This window comes from Sparus aurata, chromosome 10 (genome assembly GCF_900880675.1).
Source record: "Sparus aurata chromosome 10, fSpaAur1.1, whole genome shotgun sequence".
Taxonomy (NCBI): Eukaryota; Metazoa; Chordata; class Actinopteri; order Spariformes; family Sparidae; genus Sparus; species Sparus aurata.
Genome location: NC_044196.1, coordinates 21,713,814 through 21,732,282, shown reverse-complemented (window position 1 = coordinate 21,732,282; position 18,469 = coordinate 21,713,814). Strand labels below are relative to the sequence as shown.

At 40.6% G+C, this 18,469-nt stretch overlaps 2 protein-coding genes across 3 annotated transcripts; both read right to left on the bottom strand.

Moving 5' to 3' along the window:
- Positions 1-383: 383 nt before the first annotated feature.
- On the bottom strand, positions 384-7,622 carry mpdu1b (mannose-P-dolichol utilization defect 1b). Its single transcript, XM_030431862.1, has 7 exons — positions 7,445-7,622; positions 6,011-6,076; positions 4,288-4,420; positions 4,065-4,150; positions 1,870-1,988; positions 1,197-1,307; positions 384-1,024 (listed from the first exon to the last, which is right to left on the bottom strand). The coding sequence occupies exons 1-7, from the start codon at positions 7,569-7,571 to the stop codon at positions 893-895; spliced, it is 774 nt and encodes a 257-aa protein (XP_030287722.1). The 5' UTR covers positions 7,572-7,622; the 3' UTR covers positions 384-892.
- A 1,084-nt stretch (positions 7,623-8,706) lies between these two features.
- On the bottom strand, positions 8,707-16,242 carry LOC115589158 (E3 ubiquitin-protein ligase TRIM39-like). Of its 2 annotated transcripts, XM_030429893.1 has the most exons (11): positions 16,146-16,242; positions 15,547-15,641; positions 14,096-14,167; positions 13,947-14,006; positions 13,745-13,828; positions 12,868-12,981; positions 12,387-12,515; positions 11,059-11,187; positions 10,615-10,699; positions 10,367-10,393; positions 8,707-9,921 (listed from the first exon to the last, which is right to left on the bottom strand). In XM_030429893.1, the coding sequence occupies exons 2-11, from the start codon at positions 15,607-15,609 to the stop codon at positions 9,341-9,343; spliced, it is 1,344 nt and encodes a 447-aa protein (XP_030285753.1). In that variant the 5' UTR covers positions 15,610-15,641; positions 16,146-16,242; the 3' UTR covers positions 8,707-9,340. The 2 variants fall into 2 exon arrangements, with proteins under 2 accessions (XP_030285753.1, XP_030285754.1); XM_030429894.1 differs by lacking the exon at positions 10,367-10,393 and having other exon boundaries at positions 16,146-16,229.
- Positions 16,243-18,469: the final 2,227 nt, after the last annotated feature.

The window sequence follows — 18,469 nt, the reverse complement described above, 5'->3', positions numbered from 1 at the left end:
CTGAGTGTGGACAACAACAACAACAACACAGACAAATATAAAAACCTATACATTAACTGCATTTGTATTTAGACGTCAACACACAAGACAAAATTTCCTGCTGAATGTTAGACCGATGCTCAAAGCACCACTGTGCCCAAGTCTCAGAGCCACTAGTCTAAAGAATAGATATCCCGTATAAAGCTAATTCAAACTCAAACTGGTTCCCAGGAATTTTAGAAACTGCAATTACGGCAATGTGATCAGATGTAACCGAAATCTTTCAGACGCCAGGGTATTAAAAAAAAAAGTGTACTTTTGCATAATATTGAAAACAAATTGCTTCACCCTTCATAGAAGCAATAATGATGTCACGAAATACGGACCATAGAATAGACCTCACAGTTGTAGGAGCTGGTGTGGAATTATGTTTATGTAAAATGACAAAACAGCAAATCATTCTTTACATGCATCCATGATCAAAACCATTGAAAACAATATTGAAAATATAAATAATAATCTTGATGATTAGATTAGTAATCAGAGGCCCTGAATGTGAAGAAGTGCAAAACCCATTCCACACCATTTTACACTATGAACACAATCTGACTGCAAAGCGAAAAAACTGGATCAAGAGGAATGTAATGATAGTGTGCTGAACAACAGGAGCCTGGACCCTCAGCCATCAAAAGCAACTACATGTCAGGGCCTACATGGAATATCTGCTTAACATGTTGCATTCACATCCTTACTTCAAAGTCACTGTTTGTCCAGCAGATTAAATGTCCCCCATTCCGAGTGGCTCTGTACATGCATTTTCAATCAAGTTTTGAAGACACACCTCTTAGAGAGCGTCTAAAGTTGGATATGGACAGAAAGTGTTGCTCTAGGATTGAAGCTTCACTTCCTTTTCTTACTCCTTCTTTTTCTTCTTCTTCTTGGATTCTGAGGAGCTGTTCCAGTAGTAGAGAACCTGCAGAGTGATGATGCCATTACAGGTGGAGGATATGACGTAAGTGATGGCCATCAGCGCGTCTCCGGTTTCCTGTAAAGAACATGACGTGAAAATAAGCTGACAAGAACCTAATTTATGTTCAAGTGAAAGATGAGAGACGGCTTTTGTGGTTACTTTTTGTACATGAAGAGTAGCAGTGATCAGATCTAAAACGTCAGTATGTCATATTATAGACGGCACATGTGTACAGACACAGACTTACCTGTAGTGAGGTGAAGATGCGGGCGAGGGATCCAGCAAACAGCAGGAAGACGGAGACAGCAGACAGCTGGCCGGTGTGCCCATTCCGGTAGTTAGAGGCTGCCTGGATCAGCTGAAACAACCACAAGCTCTAGTCAGCCTCGTCTTTGTTGCATGTGTTGATTTTTTGGGATACATTTCTTTACATGTTGGTGAATCTTCAACTATGAATTATTTGTTATTCCTGTTCCCATTTGGACCATAACCATGGAACAGATAGCCATCACACGGTTACTGTACTGTACTCCACAATACTGAGGAAAACATCTGGGAACTTTAAATGTATTATTTTTATTGGAAAGAATTAGTTTAGTTAATCACAACTGAGTGTGTTATAATGCCCATGTGCTCTGATTTAATGAAGTAATGATTAATGGAAAAAGGGGAGTATATTTCTAGTACACGAGTTTGCATTTAGTCAGTTAAGGTGGGTTACTTCACTATGTGACTGATCCAGACAACAAACTTGTTTAGTGAAATGAACCTCACAGAACACAGAAAGAACACAGCACTGACAAAAAGACTGAAAACCGTGGACTGCTCATTGGCAACACAATGACATTTTAATTCATACTTTTCACTGCCACCAAAAATGATATGAAAAAATGCATTTGACTTGTGTTGTCTTCACCTACCCTGCCGATGATGATAGCTGGCATGTTCGAGGCCTGCATATAGGTAACCACTGACATGGGAGTGACTGGAGACAGTATAAGGACCAGCAGGCCAAAGTACACAACCAGAAACAGGAGACCTGGGGGAGGAGAAACAAACACTGTTCCTTATCAAAGGGCCAATGTCAGACCAGTAAAGCATTTCTTTCAGACTGAATCTAGATTGGACTTTTTCCAGGTTTTGGTTTAGTTTACTTTAACTGTGTGAAAATTCAAGCACGGTTGGTTGCACCCTTGAAGGAAAAATTGCACTGCTAAAGGTCACAGAATCTAAATCAAATACGCGACAAGCTTTGCACACCTGGATCTGGTGTGCAAAGCTCTGTCAGGTTGGATGGGGACCATCAGTGGACTGCCATTTTCAGGTCTCACCAGAGATGTTCGATTGTGTTGAAGTCAGGGTTCTGGCTGGGCCACTCGAGGACATTCACAGAGTTGTCCCTAAGCCACTCCAGCCTTGTTTTGGCTGTTTGCTTACAGTCATTTTCCTGTTGGAAGGTGAACTCTCAGCCCAGTCTGAGGTCCTGAGCACTCTGGACCAGGTTTTCATTAAGGGTATCTCTTTACTTTGCTCTGTTCAGCTTTTCCTCAACCCTGGCCAGCTTAAAGCTCGACTGAAGTTTTGCTGCTGATCACATGGACAAAGAAAACACCTTCTGGAGGAAACTTCTGTGGTCAGGTGAAACAAAAACTGAGTTGTTTGGCCACAATGAGCAGCAATGTTTGGAGGAGCGAAGGTGAAGCCTTTAACCCCCAAGAACACCACACCTACTGTCAAGCATGGAGCTGGTAGTATTATGCTGTGGGGCTGTTTTGCTGCCACCTGCTGCTCTAACGAAAGTAAATGGAATAACGAAGAAGGAGGATTGTCTCCAAATTCTTCAGAAAAACCTAAAAACCATCAGCCAAGAGATTGGGTCCATGGTACAGGTGGGTGTTCCAAGATGACAATGATCCCAAATACACATCAAAAGTGGTGAAGGAATGGATCAATCAGGCCACATTTGAGGTTCAGAAATAGCCTTCCAAAAGTGCTGAAGCTAGGAAGCTAAAAAATTTAGTTTCACTTCACGATTCTGTCAAGAGGAGTGGTTAAAAATTCAGACTAACAGAAGCTATCACAAGCACCTCATTGAGAAAGAACACGGCCAAGAGACATTTCACATTAGAACTACTTTACACATATGTATGCATTTTTGACACAGCAGATTTGGTCACATTTTCAGAAGACCCATAGTAAATCCATTATTGAACCAACAACGTAGTCTGTGTTCCACTCGTTCCGTCACAGAAAAATGATTGTGTACAAATCATTGGAACTCGCGACAGCCATGATATACATGTTCTTTACGAGTGTATGCAAACCCTTGACTGCAACTGTATCTAAATGAGGGGAAAACTGTGAGGTTGTCTGATGCGGCAATTTTTTGTTTATGAATATTTACCGTGTTTGCCAGTGTATGTAAACTTTTGACCATGACTGTAGTGCCAACAACTTGGCGCTGTTTTTTTATTTATCTTATCTATCTTTAATACATTTTTTTTTCTATATTACCTCTCTCCGCCTTCAATGTTTGTTTGTCCTCCCATAATGTGTTTATCCTGTCTCCTGTTGTGTCTTGTCTCAATTGTTATGTCTTGCGCCGCTAAATAAAAAAAGGAATGCAACCGCTGTGGCACATTCAGAAAATACCACTTTATTTATTTTTTTCATGTTTTTTGCGTTACTGCTGCACACTCTCTTGATTCACTCTACAGCTCACTGGACCGCTGTTGCTGTCTGTCTCCCTCTGAAGTAGCTCGTATCTTTTAGCTAACTTTGGTAATTTCTTCACGCTTTCACCATCAGTGAACTTCTGTGTATGTGGGAACGGGAGGGTAGGGACGGATGTCAGTGCTGTAACCTGCATAACTGCCTTCACTAACAGCTGAGTGGGAGTGTCAATTTCAAAAACCCTGAACAAAATTAGTATAACCTGCACTTTAAATGTACCTTTCAAAATGTATTGTCATCTTTGATAATACGGGCCTCTGTTTCAGTGCTCATCTATGACGCATCAGTTACCAAATGAGAGGGATCGCATTCTAATATCAGTGTGGGTCTTAAAAGTAAGGCTCTAATTTTTACTAATTTGTGGGTGTCTATACAGTCTTACCTCTGGCGGTTCGTCCTCCGTAGTATTGAATGAGGAAGCCAATGGCGACTGTCTGCAGCATGAGGAACAGAGCCTCACCCCAGGCACTGTGGCAACATTCAGTACATTACTCAATTTGTCACTCATATGACACATAGTGCAGATTTACAGTGATAGCGACGGCAGGATTTTAGAGAGCTCAATGTACACTTCAACTTCAGAGATTATCTGATCGTTGCCCAACCTGAACGGGAACTTGTTGGCGATGCTGTAGGCCATTGTTCCTGTGATGGCCAGCAGCTCCAGCAGCACAGACTGGAAGCTCAGCCCCTCAGCGCTCTTCGCTCCCATCAGCTTTAGGATCTGAGGCAGCTTCACTGTTAAAAAGAAAGAAGGAAACTGTCATGATTTTGATTTATTTATGTGATTAAAAAACAACTATGCTATATTGCCATAAAGACAGCGGCTAGTAGCTCCTTTAATCTTCGCTTGATTTATGGTATGCTTCACCTTTATTCCCCGTTCTACAGAAGCATACACTACCTTCAACAGAGGTGCAAGTGTGGAAGCAGTCCGTGAAAGGATTTCTATCAGTGGCATCTGCCAGCCAGACCAGCGGGACAAAATGTCACGAAGGAAAAGAGGAAAGACGAGGAGGGCTCTGTCGCTACATAAATACTGTTTGGTAATCAAATGCAGATGGATATGTTCAACACATGTCAAATTTCAAATGCTAAGATGTCGACCATATTATCTGCCCAAACTAGCCAGGACTTTTTTTTATTGTTGGTGTGCACATTGCCCCAGACGTAAACCAAAGAGATCCACTGCAGGAACTGTATTATGTCATCGCCAGCAACATAACCAAACAACCGGATGGAATTTGTAATTGTAGTTGGCGGTTTTAATCCCACCAGCATGTCCACATCCACACCAGAAGAAGAGATATCCTGGGTCATCAGTATGCAAATGTTCTTGGCAGCTACACCCTCACTTTGGCTTACTAGGTCATATTTCTCTGCTTCAACTGCCTACTTATTCCCAGTTGACGAAGAGGGTCAAACCATCACTTACTAAAGTGTGGAAAAATGAAGCTACAGCAGCCTTACAGGACTGTTTTGGGTGGACAGACCTGCAAAAGTTCAGAGATGCTGATAACAACATTAGTCCTGAGGTATACACATCTTCAGTGACATCATATATCAGCAAATCTGTACACATACAATACAATCAGCATCAACGCTGCAGCCGTTGACAGGCAAAGTGAAGAACACTGATCAGTTTGTTCCAATGCAATGTGCTTCTGGGAAACCTATGGTCCTGGCAATTATGTGGATGCAGCTTTGACATGCTGAACAAGTACAAACCCCTCATGGTAATGGCATTCCTAGATGGCACTGCCCCCACGCAGGACAATGTGCCACACCACACGGCAAAAACTGCTCAGGAATGGCCCAAGAAATGAAACATAAACCTCACAGTGTTGACCCGGCCTCCAGCTTCTGCAGATCCCAATTTGATCAAGCACTCATGGGACATGCAAGACCAGGTCCAATCAATGGACCCCGCCTCACAACTCACAGGACTCGGACGATTCACAGCCAATGCCCTTAATTGCAGACAAAACGGACCACCTCTAAAAGGTCCTGTGTCCGTGTCTTGAGGGGTCAGAGCCGAGTCCAATTCACAGTGAGGTCTCTATGTATGAAATTTGTTCCAGAATGTCCAGCGGATGTTTGTACGGATTGAAATCTAGGGAAGTGGGAGGCCTGGTCTTTGTCAAATTCCTCACACCATTCCTAAGCAGTTTTAGCAGTGTGGCCTGAAAAACAGACATGTAAACACACACACACACGGTACCCACAGGCATGCAGTTAAAGTGAAATGTCAGGCAGATGAGGCTTTTATAAAAGTACAAGAACAACACACAAAAAAAACAAAAAAACAAGAGGAGTTAAGTCTTTTACCCATCACTGATCCCAGGATGATGCCAATACCCAGGCCTTTGCTCAGTACAATCTTCAGACATGGTACTGGAACAAAATGTTAAAAAGAAACATAAATCAGACGGCTGTCATAGATCATATCAAAGTATACACACAGACCCACGTCAAATCGGTCATTAGTTGGAGAGGATCCAAAAAAAAACACATGATTCTGCAAGCAAGACACAAGTAAAATATAACTTTATTTGACAGTTATATTCTATGGCAAATTAGTGACGCAGGTGAACAACAGCTGTTAGTCTCAATACCGTCCCTACTCTGGCACCGAAGTTCAAGCTCGGGGTGCATCGATCTGATATTAAGATCGGATATTGGCCCAGATATTGACAAAAAAGCTGGATCGGGGATCAGAAAAATTAACAGATCCACGGCCTTTCCAGTTTTTTTTGTTTTTTCTTTCCTCCATCGCAGCACATCCTACGTCATTCGTCAGCAGCATGTGTCGCATACAGGAAGAGCACAAATTGTTGTTTGACCAACTGTTTGCAGGACTTTGCACTTAATATATTTTTTACATGTTTACAATGTTTGGTTACTGTTTGATTACTATTGTATGTTTAACCAATAACCCACCAAAAACAAACACTCACTGTTTTGTTTCTGCGGCTACATTTTATTTATTTTAATTGAAGGAGTTTGATTAAATTCTGTTTTAGATTTGAATAAAGGTATAAGGTGGAAGGTATACCGTTAATTATTATTTCAACAACGGTATCGGATTGGTATCGGGTATTGACAGATACACAAAGCCCAGGCATCCGTATCAGTATCGGGACTGAAAAAGCCTGATCGGTGTACCCCTAGTTCAAGCCAATTGGTTCCTACTAATCTAATTAATACTTAAATCAGGCTCACGAACATAAAGTTCAAGTAATTTCATTTGTATATTAATAGTGATAAGGGAACATTTCACTCAGTGTAACACAACACCAGTCCAAGAGCATGCAAACACTTTTTCAAGTAAACTCTATAATATTGCACATCACATATTCTGTTTGAAATGATCTGTGTAATTTTCAAAGCATTAGATTAAAAACACAATGCCCCACTATCCTGAAGATAAAAGAAAAAAGGGGAGGGACGGGTTGCTTGATTGCTCTCGGATAGGATTAGTATTTTTGTTTTCAACAAAGTTACATACATTTTAATATAACATCAAACATTCCGAATTTGGCATTCATGGAAACGAACTAGCCGCCCGCTACGGTTCCCGGTAAACCAAAGAACAGAACAGAAGTACAGAGAAGTACGGAGAAGAACGCACATTGAGAAACGGCCAACGTCTTTTGACAGTTTAAGTGGAACTTACAGGAAATAAATGCAGCTAACGCCAATCTTACGGTGACGTTTACACGTCTAAGAACGGCCGGTATTAGATTGAAATGAGACACTTACCGTCCAGAAAGTTGACTTTGAGAAAAAACTCGTCGTAACACGACTCGGGCATAAGATATGTCAACAAAAGCCCTTTAAGAGGATCCATAAAAGAGGATCCTTCAGCCAGGACTGTTTTGTCCGCCATTGTGGAGGTCAGATGTGACGTTGCCGTTCAATGTGTAACACGTAAGCAGCCCCACCGGCTCGCATGAAAATAGAAGGGTTCCGCTGATGAACAGCGGAATTAACCGGTGTTGTTATGATAATAATCATAATCATAATCTCAATCACAATAATCATAATAATAGTAATAATAATAATAATAATAATAATAATAATAATAATAATAATAATGATGATAATAATAATACTAACAATAATAATGATAATAATAATCATAATCAAGTTCTTCTTCTTCTTCTTCTTGTTATTTTTATCATGATTCCCTAGCCTTTTCAGGAAATGATGCACCAGAAAAATACTTGAGGCTTGATAAAGCAATAGGTTATTTGAACAATTACTGCAACTTGTGCCATCAGTTGAAGTAAGTCTTCAGTGGCTGAAGATCTCACTTATTTACTCTTTTTAAACTGTGTGCCCTGTGAAAACCACGTGGCTGTCTCATGAACAAGATTATATCAAATCATTAGTTTAGATCACAACTCTTCTTTCCTGAAAGAGGAAAGATGACACCGTGATGTCTGTAGTATGAGTACAAAACTGTGCAGCGCTGTGAGTATAAAACATGCATAGTTGCCATAGTGTTTATTAAAGCATTTCCTAAAATTTTCATTGAAATGTTTGTATTCTGCATTTATGGTCTTGACTGTTGCAGTAATTCAATTACGTTTCATGCTTCAGACACCAAGGCAAATTCCGTCCTCTGAAAAAAGAGTGGCATTTTGGTGTTTACTATTGCACATTTTTGTAAATTTTGCAAACTTTGTATTAAATGGCAAAACTAAATGGACTTTCAGTAGCACAGAGGTAACCCAAACCGAGCTGAGCTGAGCCTGCAGGCGTAATAGAAAAACAGCACTAGTGTTGATGTAGGGTGCCAGAACCCCCCGTGAGCTGTTGTTGCCCCGGTAAACAAACCACCACAGCAGGCTGTTGCAGCTCAGGGCTCGTTAGGTAGAGCTGACAGGCCAGGTGGTGGAGCACCTGACTCTAGAAATTGGCCTGGAAGTTATGGAGTAGTAATATGGATTTAAAATAAAACACATACTTGTAAGGCAGCCATTTCTAAGGTGTGAAACAGGTACGTCTGTAAATCAAAAGTCTTTATGATACCATTCATTTTATTTAAAGTGACAAAGTGCAGGCATTGGCATCAGCAGTTATGAAAGAAATATACAACAATGAATGACAAAAAAGATAAAGTAATCATTCAGAATTTGAAATTAATTTGTTCTTTTTAAACTAGTCATCAGTTCAACGTAGTGTGGTGATTCGTAAATGTTTGACATTTTTGGGCATTTAGCAGACGCTTTTGTCCAAAGTGACTTACAGTAACTCCTTCATACATTCATACACAGATGGCGGTGGCTGCCATGCAAGGTGCCGACCAGCACATCAGGAGCAGTTTTAGGTGCGACCTTCTGATTACTAGACGATCAGCTGTACCTCCTGAACTACAGCCGTCCGTATTGATCTAGTGTGATTTACAGGTCATTTTTTTTCCCAGTGAAAGGAAAATGGCTATGAAGGACGACAACACATTTCAATCGAAACTGTCAGAACTGAACAGAAGGCTGTTCTTTATCTACTAAGCTCCATCTCATAAGGGAGTGATGGTGTTAGGTTGGAAGCTACTGCAGATGGCTCCTAATCATCTTAGTCTCCTGTGTTGATCAGAGTTTAATTGAAATCTTGGGAGGGCCCAAAAATATTTCAGTTACCAATAGGGTCGCATCATTCACATTTAATTTGAGATCCAGACCCATTCAGGTGTCTGTCATCAGCAGTGACTGACACATCTGCTGGTATGATTTTAAGGACCGTGTCTCCACACAGGCAAACAAAGAGAGGGATCAGACTGTGTTTGAAGGTATCAGAGAAAGTGTAAATGTGAACCCTTCGATCAACATCATAAAAGGACACCTGACCCTCCCCAACATCCACATACACCCCGATCAGTCGGGGGAAAACAGCGGCCCTCCGCAGCTTCGTGGGCTTGTTGGTACACGCCCACAGATTGGAGCCCTTCCACAGAGTCCAGTATCCTCCTCCTGGTGACATGGTGAACTTTTGTTGCCTCCGAGCATACTGTGACATCACACCTACTCTCCAGCTGCCACTGGGAGAAACCTCCACTTCCCAATAGTGTCTCCCTGAAGTGATGAGGGTGTCACCCAGCACGGCGGGCCACTCAGCAAAGCGTTGGATGTTGTTTGGTAGGGTAGTAGAGCGTGCTGCTGCCTCCTTGACCTGCAGGCAGTCTGAGGACACGGCCAGCCAGGGATGGCTGGTGCTGGCATCTAACCGGACTGACACTAGGATTCAAGTGCAGAATTACTGTCAATAGTGATAATAATGGTGTCACACGCAATTGTGTTTCAATTTCATTCTGTACTATATTAATATTACCTTGCCATTATCTTGCAAGTGCAGGAACAAAGGGCACTGGTAAACTATTTTATAAATCAAAATTGGCATGTTGTCAAACAATGTTGAGCAGAGCCCCTGTGCGCAAGTGTAACACATTTTTAAAAATGTATTTTGCTCCAGGTTTGGGTTCCTTGGAGTACTCTTCGCATTGTGCGAGTGGAAATGCTCTTACTTTCACTATCAATCATAGCCTGTTGATTTTTTTTCACGATTTGATTTCACCAAATGTTCAAGTGATCTCTGATCACGATCATCCAAGCTTTTTTTTCAACAACATTTTGCCCCTGAAGATGGCAGTTGGTAGAATATGCATTGAGAAATAAAGATTACCTGAGGCATCCTGGATCCACTGCCACACTGAAAAGCAAAAACATCTCATTATTATATAATTTCTCATGTCAGATTCTGGTTTATGGCTGCTATTTTCACATAATATGACACAATGCTGTCATTCGCAGTAACACTAGTGACAGCACCGGCGGGTAAGTTTTCACTATGACAAAGGCAGTAAAATAACTTTCCCCTTTTACAAATTACAATGATGTATTTATTCCAATGAAAGGCAGCAGCTGAGTCACCTGAGTTAGGTATGTATTTGGAGCTTCCAGTTGCTGTCCTCCAGGCCTTTTGTTTGGTCGGCAGCCACGACATCGACACTGCCTCCTGTAGTGTCACATCCACCAACAATATCGACAGTGTCATTAAAGAGCTTTTGTTGTTATTTTTGAGAGAATATGCTCTACATCTAATGCCTTGGCATTGAGATGTTCTTGTATTACATACACAACTATTTAGATTATTCCTTCCACTTTTGACAGGAATGTAACCGCAGAAACAACAATGAAGGAGTAAGGAGGAGTAACACAGCTAGCTTTCAACAGCAGATACTGTGTCCAGTATCTATCAAACATCCTAGAATCTGTCCAGGGAATCACAAAGGTAAACTAGAATTATAAATAAACCTAATATCTTTTTTTATTGTTCCGTAGAAGTCTACACCACTATGTACACACATGCATCACCTCAGTATCCTCTGACAATAGCGACCAAGCCACAAACTCGAGCAGGGGAAGAAGGGCGGCCAGCCTCGGTGCCTTTGGTCCCCTCTGATACAACAGTTGCTTCAGTTCCTCATCAGATACACCATTAGCCTGTTAGCACACAAACACACACAGTGTTAGTTCTGAGTTTGCGCTACTACCAGTTCAGTTGGCAACCTTCTAAGAACAAGTTTGCGTTTCTGTGGACCGGAGACAGAGAACCACGCCATTAGGTCAGTGTATATGTCTCGCCGACAACGCTAGCGCCAACTCAGGTGCAGGAACAACAATGGTGGACTTCACTGTCTCTTTGGAAGTGTTGCTTGTGTCTTTACGAGCTTCGAAAGGATGGATTACCCACCCGTTCAATGATAAAGCACAGTGAAATTCCCAATGGTTCCCAAAGGATGTGCTGAATCTGGATCTTTAGCTTCAGCTTCACAGAGTGACTTTGAAAATGCCAAATGACTGGTTTCAACCAATTTTGTTTGTTTATACAAGGAAGATTTAAGAAAATGTATTTTGCTATGAGGCTCTTCTTCTCAGCAGACAGACCACAGACAATAAGGCATATGATACTCCTCATACTTGCAGCTCTAGCGACTTTAGCAAATTACATTGTTGAGTCCTGTTCTTTTGGTCATTATTTTAAATCATTAATAATATAACAGGATCATATGCAAAGCGGTCAGGTGGTGAGCTGACATTTATACTTATTTCTCCTTGCTTTGTTTACCATTTCTTGAAATATGACCTGAAGTATACTGTTATTTTTTCATCCGCCTACTCAGTCATCTTCCAAATTAGTACTTTTGTGTACAAATTTGTGTTAGCATTAATTACTTATGTCACCCGAGATGGTTCGGAGATGAGATGCACACCATAGTGACCATCTTTGACAGCTGCAACATGGGTCAACAACGCTCGTCTTTCTTGTCTTTTACTTCTTTTGGTTTTATTGGCGCTTGGTACATTGATTTTGGATGCAATTTAGGGAAAGGAAAGGCAATCCAATGAGAGTCAGTAACAAGGTGTGGGCAGAATTGGTCAAAACAAGCTCCAACATGTCTCCTTCTTTAGTCTTCCCCCCCAAATACCGTTACATTGTTTAGGTCTCCAGAAGATTCGCTCAGCTGCCCGCTGATAGCACGCCACTGAATAGTTCCCCTGCTGAAAGTGCAGAATGAGTCAGCCTTAGCGGGAGGGCAAGCAACTAAAATCAACCCTTGACCTGACACACACACACACACACACACAAATACACACACACACACACACCCACACACACACACCCACACACACACACTCACATCCTTGATATTGCTGAGCTCCACTGCCCATTGGTGAAGTTTGTTGTGTTTTTCGAGCTCAGTTTTCTCTTCTGGAACGTCTCTTCTTTTCAGCATCTCTTCCTCCATCGGCTTGGCTTCCCTTTTCACCTGCGAATAGAATAAATGGAGAACCATATTTGATCGGGCAACACAAGCCAGGTCCATCTTTCTTACCACTGCGTAGTGGTGTCATGGAAATAATTGGGAATACTTTGTTTTCTGTGACGTACAATCATCCATCAAAGAATTGCCTGTTTGATATTCAGGCAGTGTCCCATTATTGACCATCTATTCAAATGAGGTGTTGTAGCTGAGTCACAAGTCTGATGTCAACAAGATGTGTCCCCATCATGGAGAACTGGTTGCTTACACAATTCATCATTTACTTGTATACAATTGAAGATAAAGGCAGCAGAAAAGATGATAAGGGGAATTAATGAATTCAGCAAGGGTTAAGGACCATGTTTTGTTCCATCTCCTTGGCCCAGTGCAGGATCAGGCTCCTGCTGGTCTCCAGGCTGCCTGGGTCTTTGCTGCTCTCTGCTGGTATAGCCTTCCTACTGCCACCCTTCACCTAGACGAAAAGAAAATGGAAATGGATACTGATTATGTGCTTTCATAATTCAAATGTGTCTATTCTGAAGTGATGATGGATAGGATCTAGCGCGTGGTGGGTTTTTTTGTTTCATTAGCGTACATGCTATTTCCTGACCCTTTAATTTTAGTGGTTTAAATGATCAATTATTATCATTAACAATAACATCAAGTATTATGTTCGCATATGTATTTCTAAAGGTATAATTATAAACAAAACATGAGCATATTTTATTTGATAGCCAATCATACATAAAGGCTCAATACAATGTTTTGACTTATATTTGCGATTAATTTAAAATATGAGGTTGTGGCTGACAGTTCAAAAGCTACAGATAATCAAACAAATGTTAAAATGCTGCCAGCGATACTTATACCTTTCAAGAACCTTTTCAAGGAGTTGACTGGAGTGTTCTTTTGTCTTCATGGTGTGATTGTAATGTGTAATTAACCAGGGACTGGACCTTCCAGACACATGTATCTTAATACTTTAATCAACTGAAACACATTCAATGCACTCAGGAGATCTCTATTTCACTCACTATGAGACTACTAGCACCAGTTTGCTGGACTTCTGTCACTTTAAAGGGGGTGTTGTGCTCTTCATTTTTGGCAGCATTAAAGGGTATTAGATTTGAGTTTTGATTGTTTTTTACCATGGTTTAGAGCAATTTTGTCCTCATGATTCAATTAATTAGAATCCCAATGATTCGGCCAAAGAATATATCTATAATAACAATTACCTGGCTGATGTTGTCCACTTCCTCTGCCAGTTTCTGAAGAAGTTGAAGGCACTCTGTCAGACTCAGCAGTCCCTGTAGATCAGGCTGAAAAGAAAGAAAACGCAGAATGTATGGTAATCCTGTGGCTCCATCCTGGGTCTTCCTTTCTGTCATTTCATTTCACTCTCCTCCATTCATTTGCAGATTGTAACCAGACATTTACCTTTTTTGCGGGTAAACTCCAAAGCGGGCAACTGTTTGAAAATCCTTGAAAATCTTTCATCTGCAAGAGCAGAAGGAAAAGACACCTTTTCAGTTCACTGATGAATTTATCTATCTATGTCATCCTCATGCTATGTGATATTAGTTCACCTGGGCTTTACTGAGGGAGGGTTTATGCCATGGTTCCGAGCTGAAGGCACTGGTTTTCTCGAGGGCTTTAGACTATGTAAAAAGAATACAAAATGTGATTACTACAAATGAATCCAGAGATTTACAGAGAATAGACACCATAAATGCAACTGCACAATTCAATCTTATATATAAAACCACACAATAACTAACGCAGAGACCCCATATTCCACATATAGATTAAATCCTGCAATTTAAAGTGTAATTTGTATAGGTAGAAATGTAAGCGCAGGGGAATAAGGGATTGAGGGGATAAATAAATTACACAGTTAAGTTTTTAATAGTCTTTTGATTTTCATACTTAGTTCTTTAATAACCAGCCAAGAACACTGGTGACAAAAAGATTGTTCATTGTATGTTGCAGTTTGTTGTATCATAGCAATTCAAAATTATGACTTGCATTTTTTGCTAAAAAATACTGTAAAAAGTATTTAAGGAGTGCTTATCATTATCATTATTATTATTAGCAGTCTAATGCATATTGTTGCTGTTACTGTGAAACAAAACATCAGATTAAATGTGCCTGGAAGGACAAACCTCTATATCTGTAGCAATAGGCTAGTTTATAATACAATTATTACACAAACATATGTCATACAAACAGTAATATTAATCTTGTTTTGGTGTTATTGTTATAATTTAGTAGCTTTATTATTATTTATATATTTACATATATTGTCTTTGCTAACTTATATACCTATTTAATTATAGAGTTGAAATAATTATATTCTATTATCATATATTAATATATATTATATGTTTGCCATGTTTTTATTTTTTCTATTTTATCATATATTATTATTATTATTATCATTATCATCATCATCATTATTATTATTATCAATAAAAACTTAACTTAATACAACTTAATTTTAAATATATGACATCATAATATGTTATTATTATCATCATAAATTTTGAATAGCTCATTTCGAAAATAAAATATTGATGGTGTTGAACATGGTGATGTAATCATAATGATGTGATTAGTGCAATTAATGGTATTGTTAGAATTATGAAAACTAAAAGTAGTGCTATGATTATCATTATGTATGCCAGGTATTCACAAAGTTTGTGATGAATGACTGAATGAATAGATCTGAGATTTGAGATTCAATTAAACTGCTTACTTCCAGGGTTTCAGTGAAGGGTTAGCCCTTAGAGTATAGAAAATGTTAACACTGCACTGGGATCACACTTAATGAATGTGCCACACAAGTTTGATTTTTATATACCCAATGTGAACAAATATATAGGTTCTTAGCTTAATTTGTGGCCTGTAATTAAAGTGTCATACTTAACTATTTTCAGAGGTGTGAGGTCATGTCAATAGTAATTCATAATCAGTAAATACATTTGATTGTATTATTTGAAGGGACATGTAGTAAGTTGCCATCATACAACAAGAATACCTGCTTCTTGGTGAGTGTGGGTTTAGTCGGGGTCTTGGAAGATTTTGGTGTGTTCGCTGCCATTGTCCATCCGATGTTGGCTGAGGTACATGCAGCTGGTAAAAGCATGTAACATTAAAGTAAATATCTGTTGTGATCCCAAAGTGTATTCATATGGGTGCCCCCTGTGGCCATTCCACACTAATGCAGAGATTTCATGTACAGTACACTAGTATTTGTAAATCACTCAACTAATAATAACAATAGTAATTAGTCCATTATAACTCAAACCAAGCTCAATACAGACAATAGGAAGCCCTTTTCCAACTTGTATGGGCTTTAAGATCTAGAATATCATTAAACCAATCAGACCCATTTTTTTATGAACCAAAGTGAACACATGTAAGTGTTGCTGGTATTCAAAAAACGTTTTACATAAATAAATAATTTTGGACTTAAAATCTCACTCATTTTAACAACCATCATAGGAACAATCGATAAATTACACAAAAAATGTACTGGTCGTTCTTTACAAAATGTCAGGAGCTTTCAGTAAACCACAAACAGGCCTACACAAAACTGCAATTTATATTTCACAATTGTTGATTACAAGAACTTACCTGCTGCCTGAAATGTGTCCTTTGTCTCTCTGTGAGGCAGTAACAGGTGACTTCCTTGTTCATGTCTGAACTTGAGACTTTAGCCTTAACAGAAAAAACACTTTTTATTACTGAAATCGTTCTTGCGACACACTATAACAACCAAATGTCTGAACTGTACTGACTGACTTAAATTTGACCTGTGGACCTTGAATTGCCTACAACAACTGAGTTATATAGTCCAAACTGACAAACATGATTCCCAGACACAAGGAAATATTCCAGGCAGAGGTAGTAACATTGGAAAGAGAGGAAATCAGCAAATGTGTTGATGACGTGGGGATCACAAAGGCAGTAAGATCATTCTCCAAACCTGGAGAGATATGGGTTCTATCCAGAGCCAAAAAAAGCTGCCTCAAAGTCAGGTGACAAGGAACCATAAAACAGCACCAGAGCACGACTGAATCCTGGCACTCAGGTCAATCCTCCACTGTTCAAAGATGGTCGTTCCAGTTAGACGTAGATGGATTATTTTACTCCTCTTTCAAACCATCCGCCTTCTCTGGCCAAGATGTTTACATTGCTGTCCTCAAAGGAATGATTTGTCTCTTTCAGATGTGAGTGGACAGCAGAGTCTTGACCTGAGGAGTTGGCCCTCCTGTGCTGTGCCATTTGTTTATGGAGAGGTTGATTTGTCTCCCCAGTGTACAAATCTGTGCAGTCCTGGCTGCATTGAAAAGCATAAACTACATTATTCTGCTTTACCTCAGCGTGTTAGTAGGTTTGAAGTGAACCGGGATACGATGTTTATCAAAGATCCTCCTGAGATTCTCAGACGTTCCTGCGACATAGGGATTGATGATGTTTTTAGGTTTTTTCGTCTCCTCCACTCTGTCTGCCCTGGATCTTTGGTTTTGACAAAGGTCCAGTCTGGGTAGCCACAGGTTTTAAGTGCTCCACTGATGTGGTTCTGTTCCTTCTCCTTCCCCTCTGTCTTTGTGGATGCGGTCTCAGCCCGGTGGATTACGGTTCTGATGACCCCCAGCTCGTGCTCCAGTGGGTGATGAGCAAGTAACAGCAAGTCTTGAACCTTGTGTGTAGGTTTTACTGTACACCTCAATGTTGAGGCTTCTGTCTTCTTCGATGTGTACTTTATACTGTTCACAAGGTCAAGTGGGCAGACTGGCAAACCAAACTCCTTCATTACTGCTCATCATCTTCTTCTCTTATTCTGTTTCAGGTGCTGAACTTTTACTTTGCCCGACTGACACAGAAACTCAAGTACTGCAGTCATCCATATCCTCCAATTGCGAAAAGATTTGAGAGCTGACAATTGGTTAGGAAACTTTGGCCCGACGACCCCGTCACCTCTGGAGAGAGCCGGGAATGAGGATGTACAGAAGACACAACAATAACAACAACTACAATAATTGAAATATGAATATTAGAAATACTAACTGCTGAGAAACAACTATAGTCTAATTATGTAAGTAATAATAAAAATGGCAGTGATTATAATAATTAAAACTGCTATCCGCTCACCTCACTCTCCACTGGTCCAGGGTCTCTCTTGGTTAAAACTGCATAACCCCCATCTCGACTGGTCAAGTTCAAATCAAATCAAATCCAGGGACACCTCTGTGACACAGGAAACAACCAGACGGATGTGGCAGGGAGTCCAGGCTCTGACAGATTACAAGTCCAGACAGGAGATCAACGATGATGTTGCTTCTCTTCCTGACAGGCTCAACAACTTCTTTGCGCGCTTTGAATCACCAAACCCGACAACCAGAGGGAGAGCTGTTCCCTCTCCACCATCTACCGGCCAGCCCTCACCATCAACACAGCTGACACACGCAGGACCCTGACCAGGGTCAATCCACGGAAAGGGGGAGGCCCAGATAACATCCCGGGACATGTGCTCAGAACCTGCGCTGGTGAGCTAGCAGATGTCCTGACTGACATCTTCAACATCTCCCTCAGTCAGGCCAACGTCCCCAGATGCTTCTAAACATCCACTATAATACCAGCAGCAAAGAAATCAGTTGTATCCTGTCTGAGCGACTACCGCCCCGTCGCACTGACACCAATTGTGATGAAGTGTTTCGAGCGGCTTGTCAAACCCCACATCACAGCCAGCCTCCCTGCATCACATGACCCATGGCAGTTTGCTTATCGTCCCAACCGCTCAACAGAGGATGCAATATCCACCACGTTGCACTCAGTACCTCACTCATCTGGATCAGAAAGAGACCTACGTCAGAATCCTGTACATTGATTTCAGCTCAGCATTGAATACCATCACCCCCCAGAAACAAATGGAGAAACTCCTCCTACATGGCCTG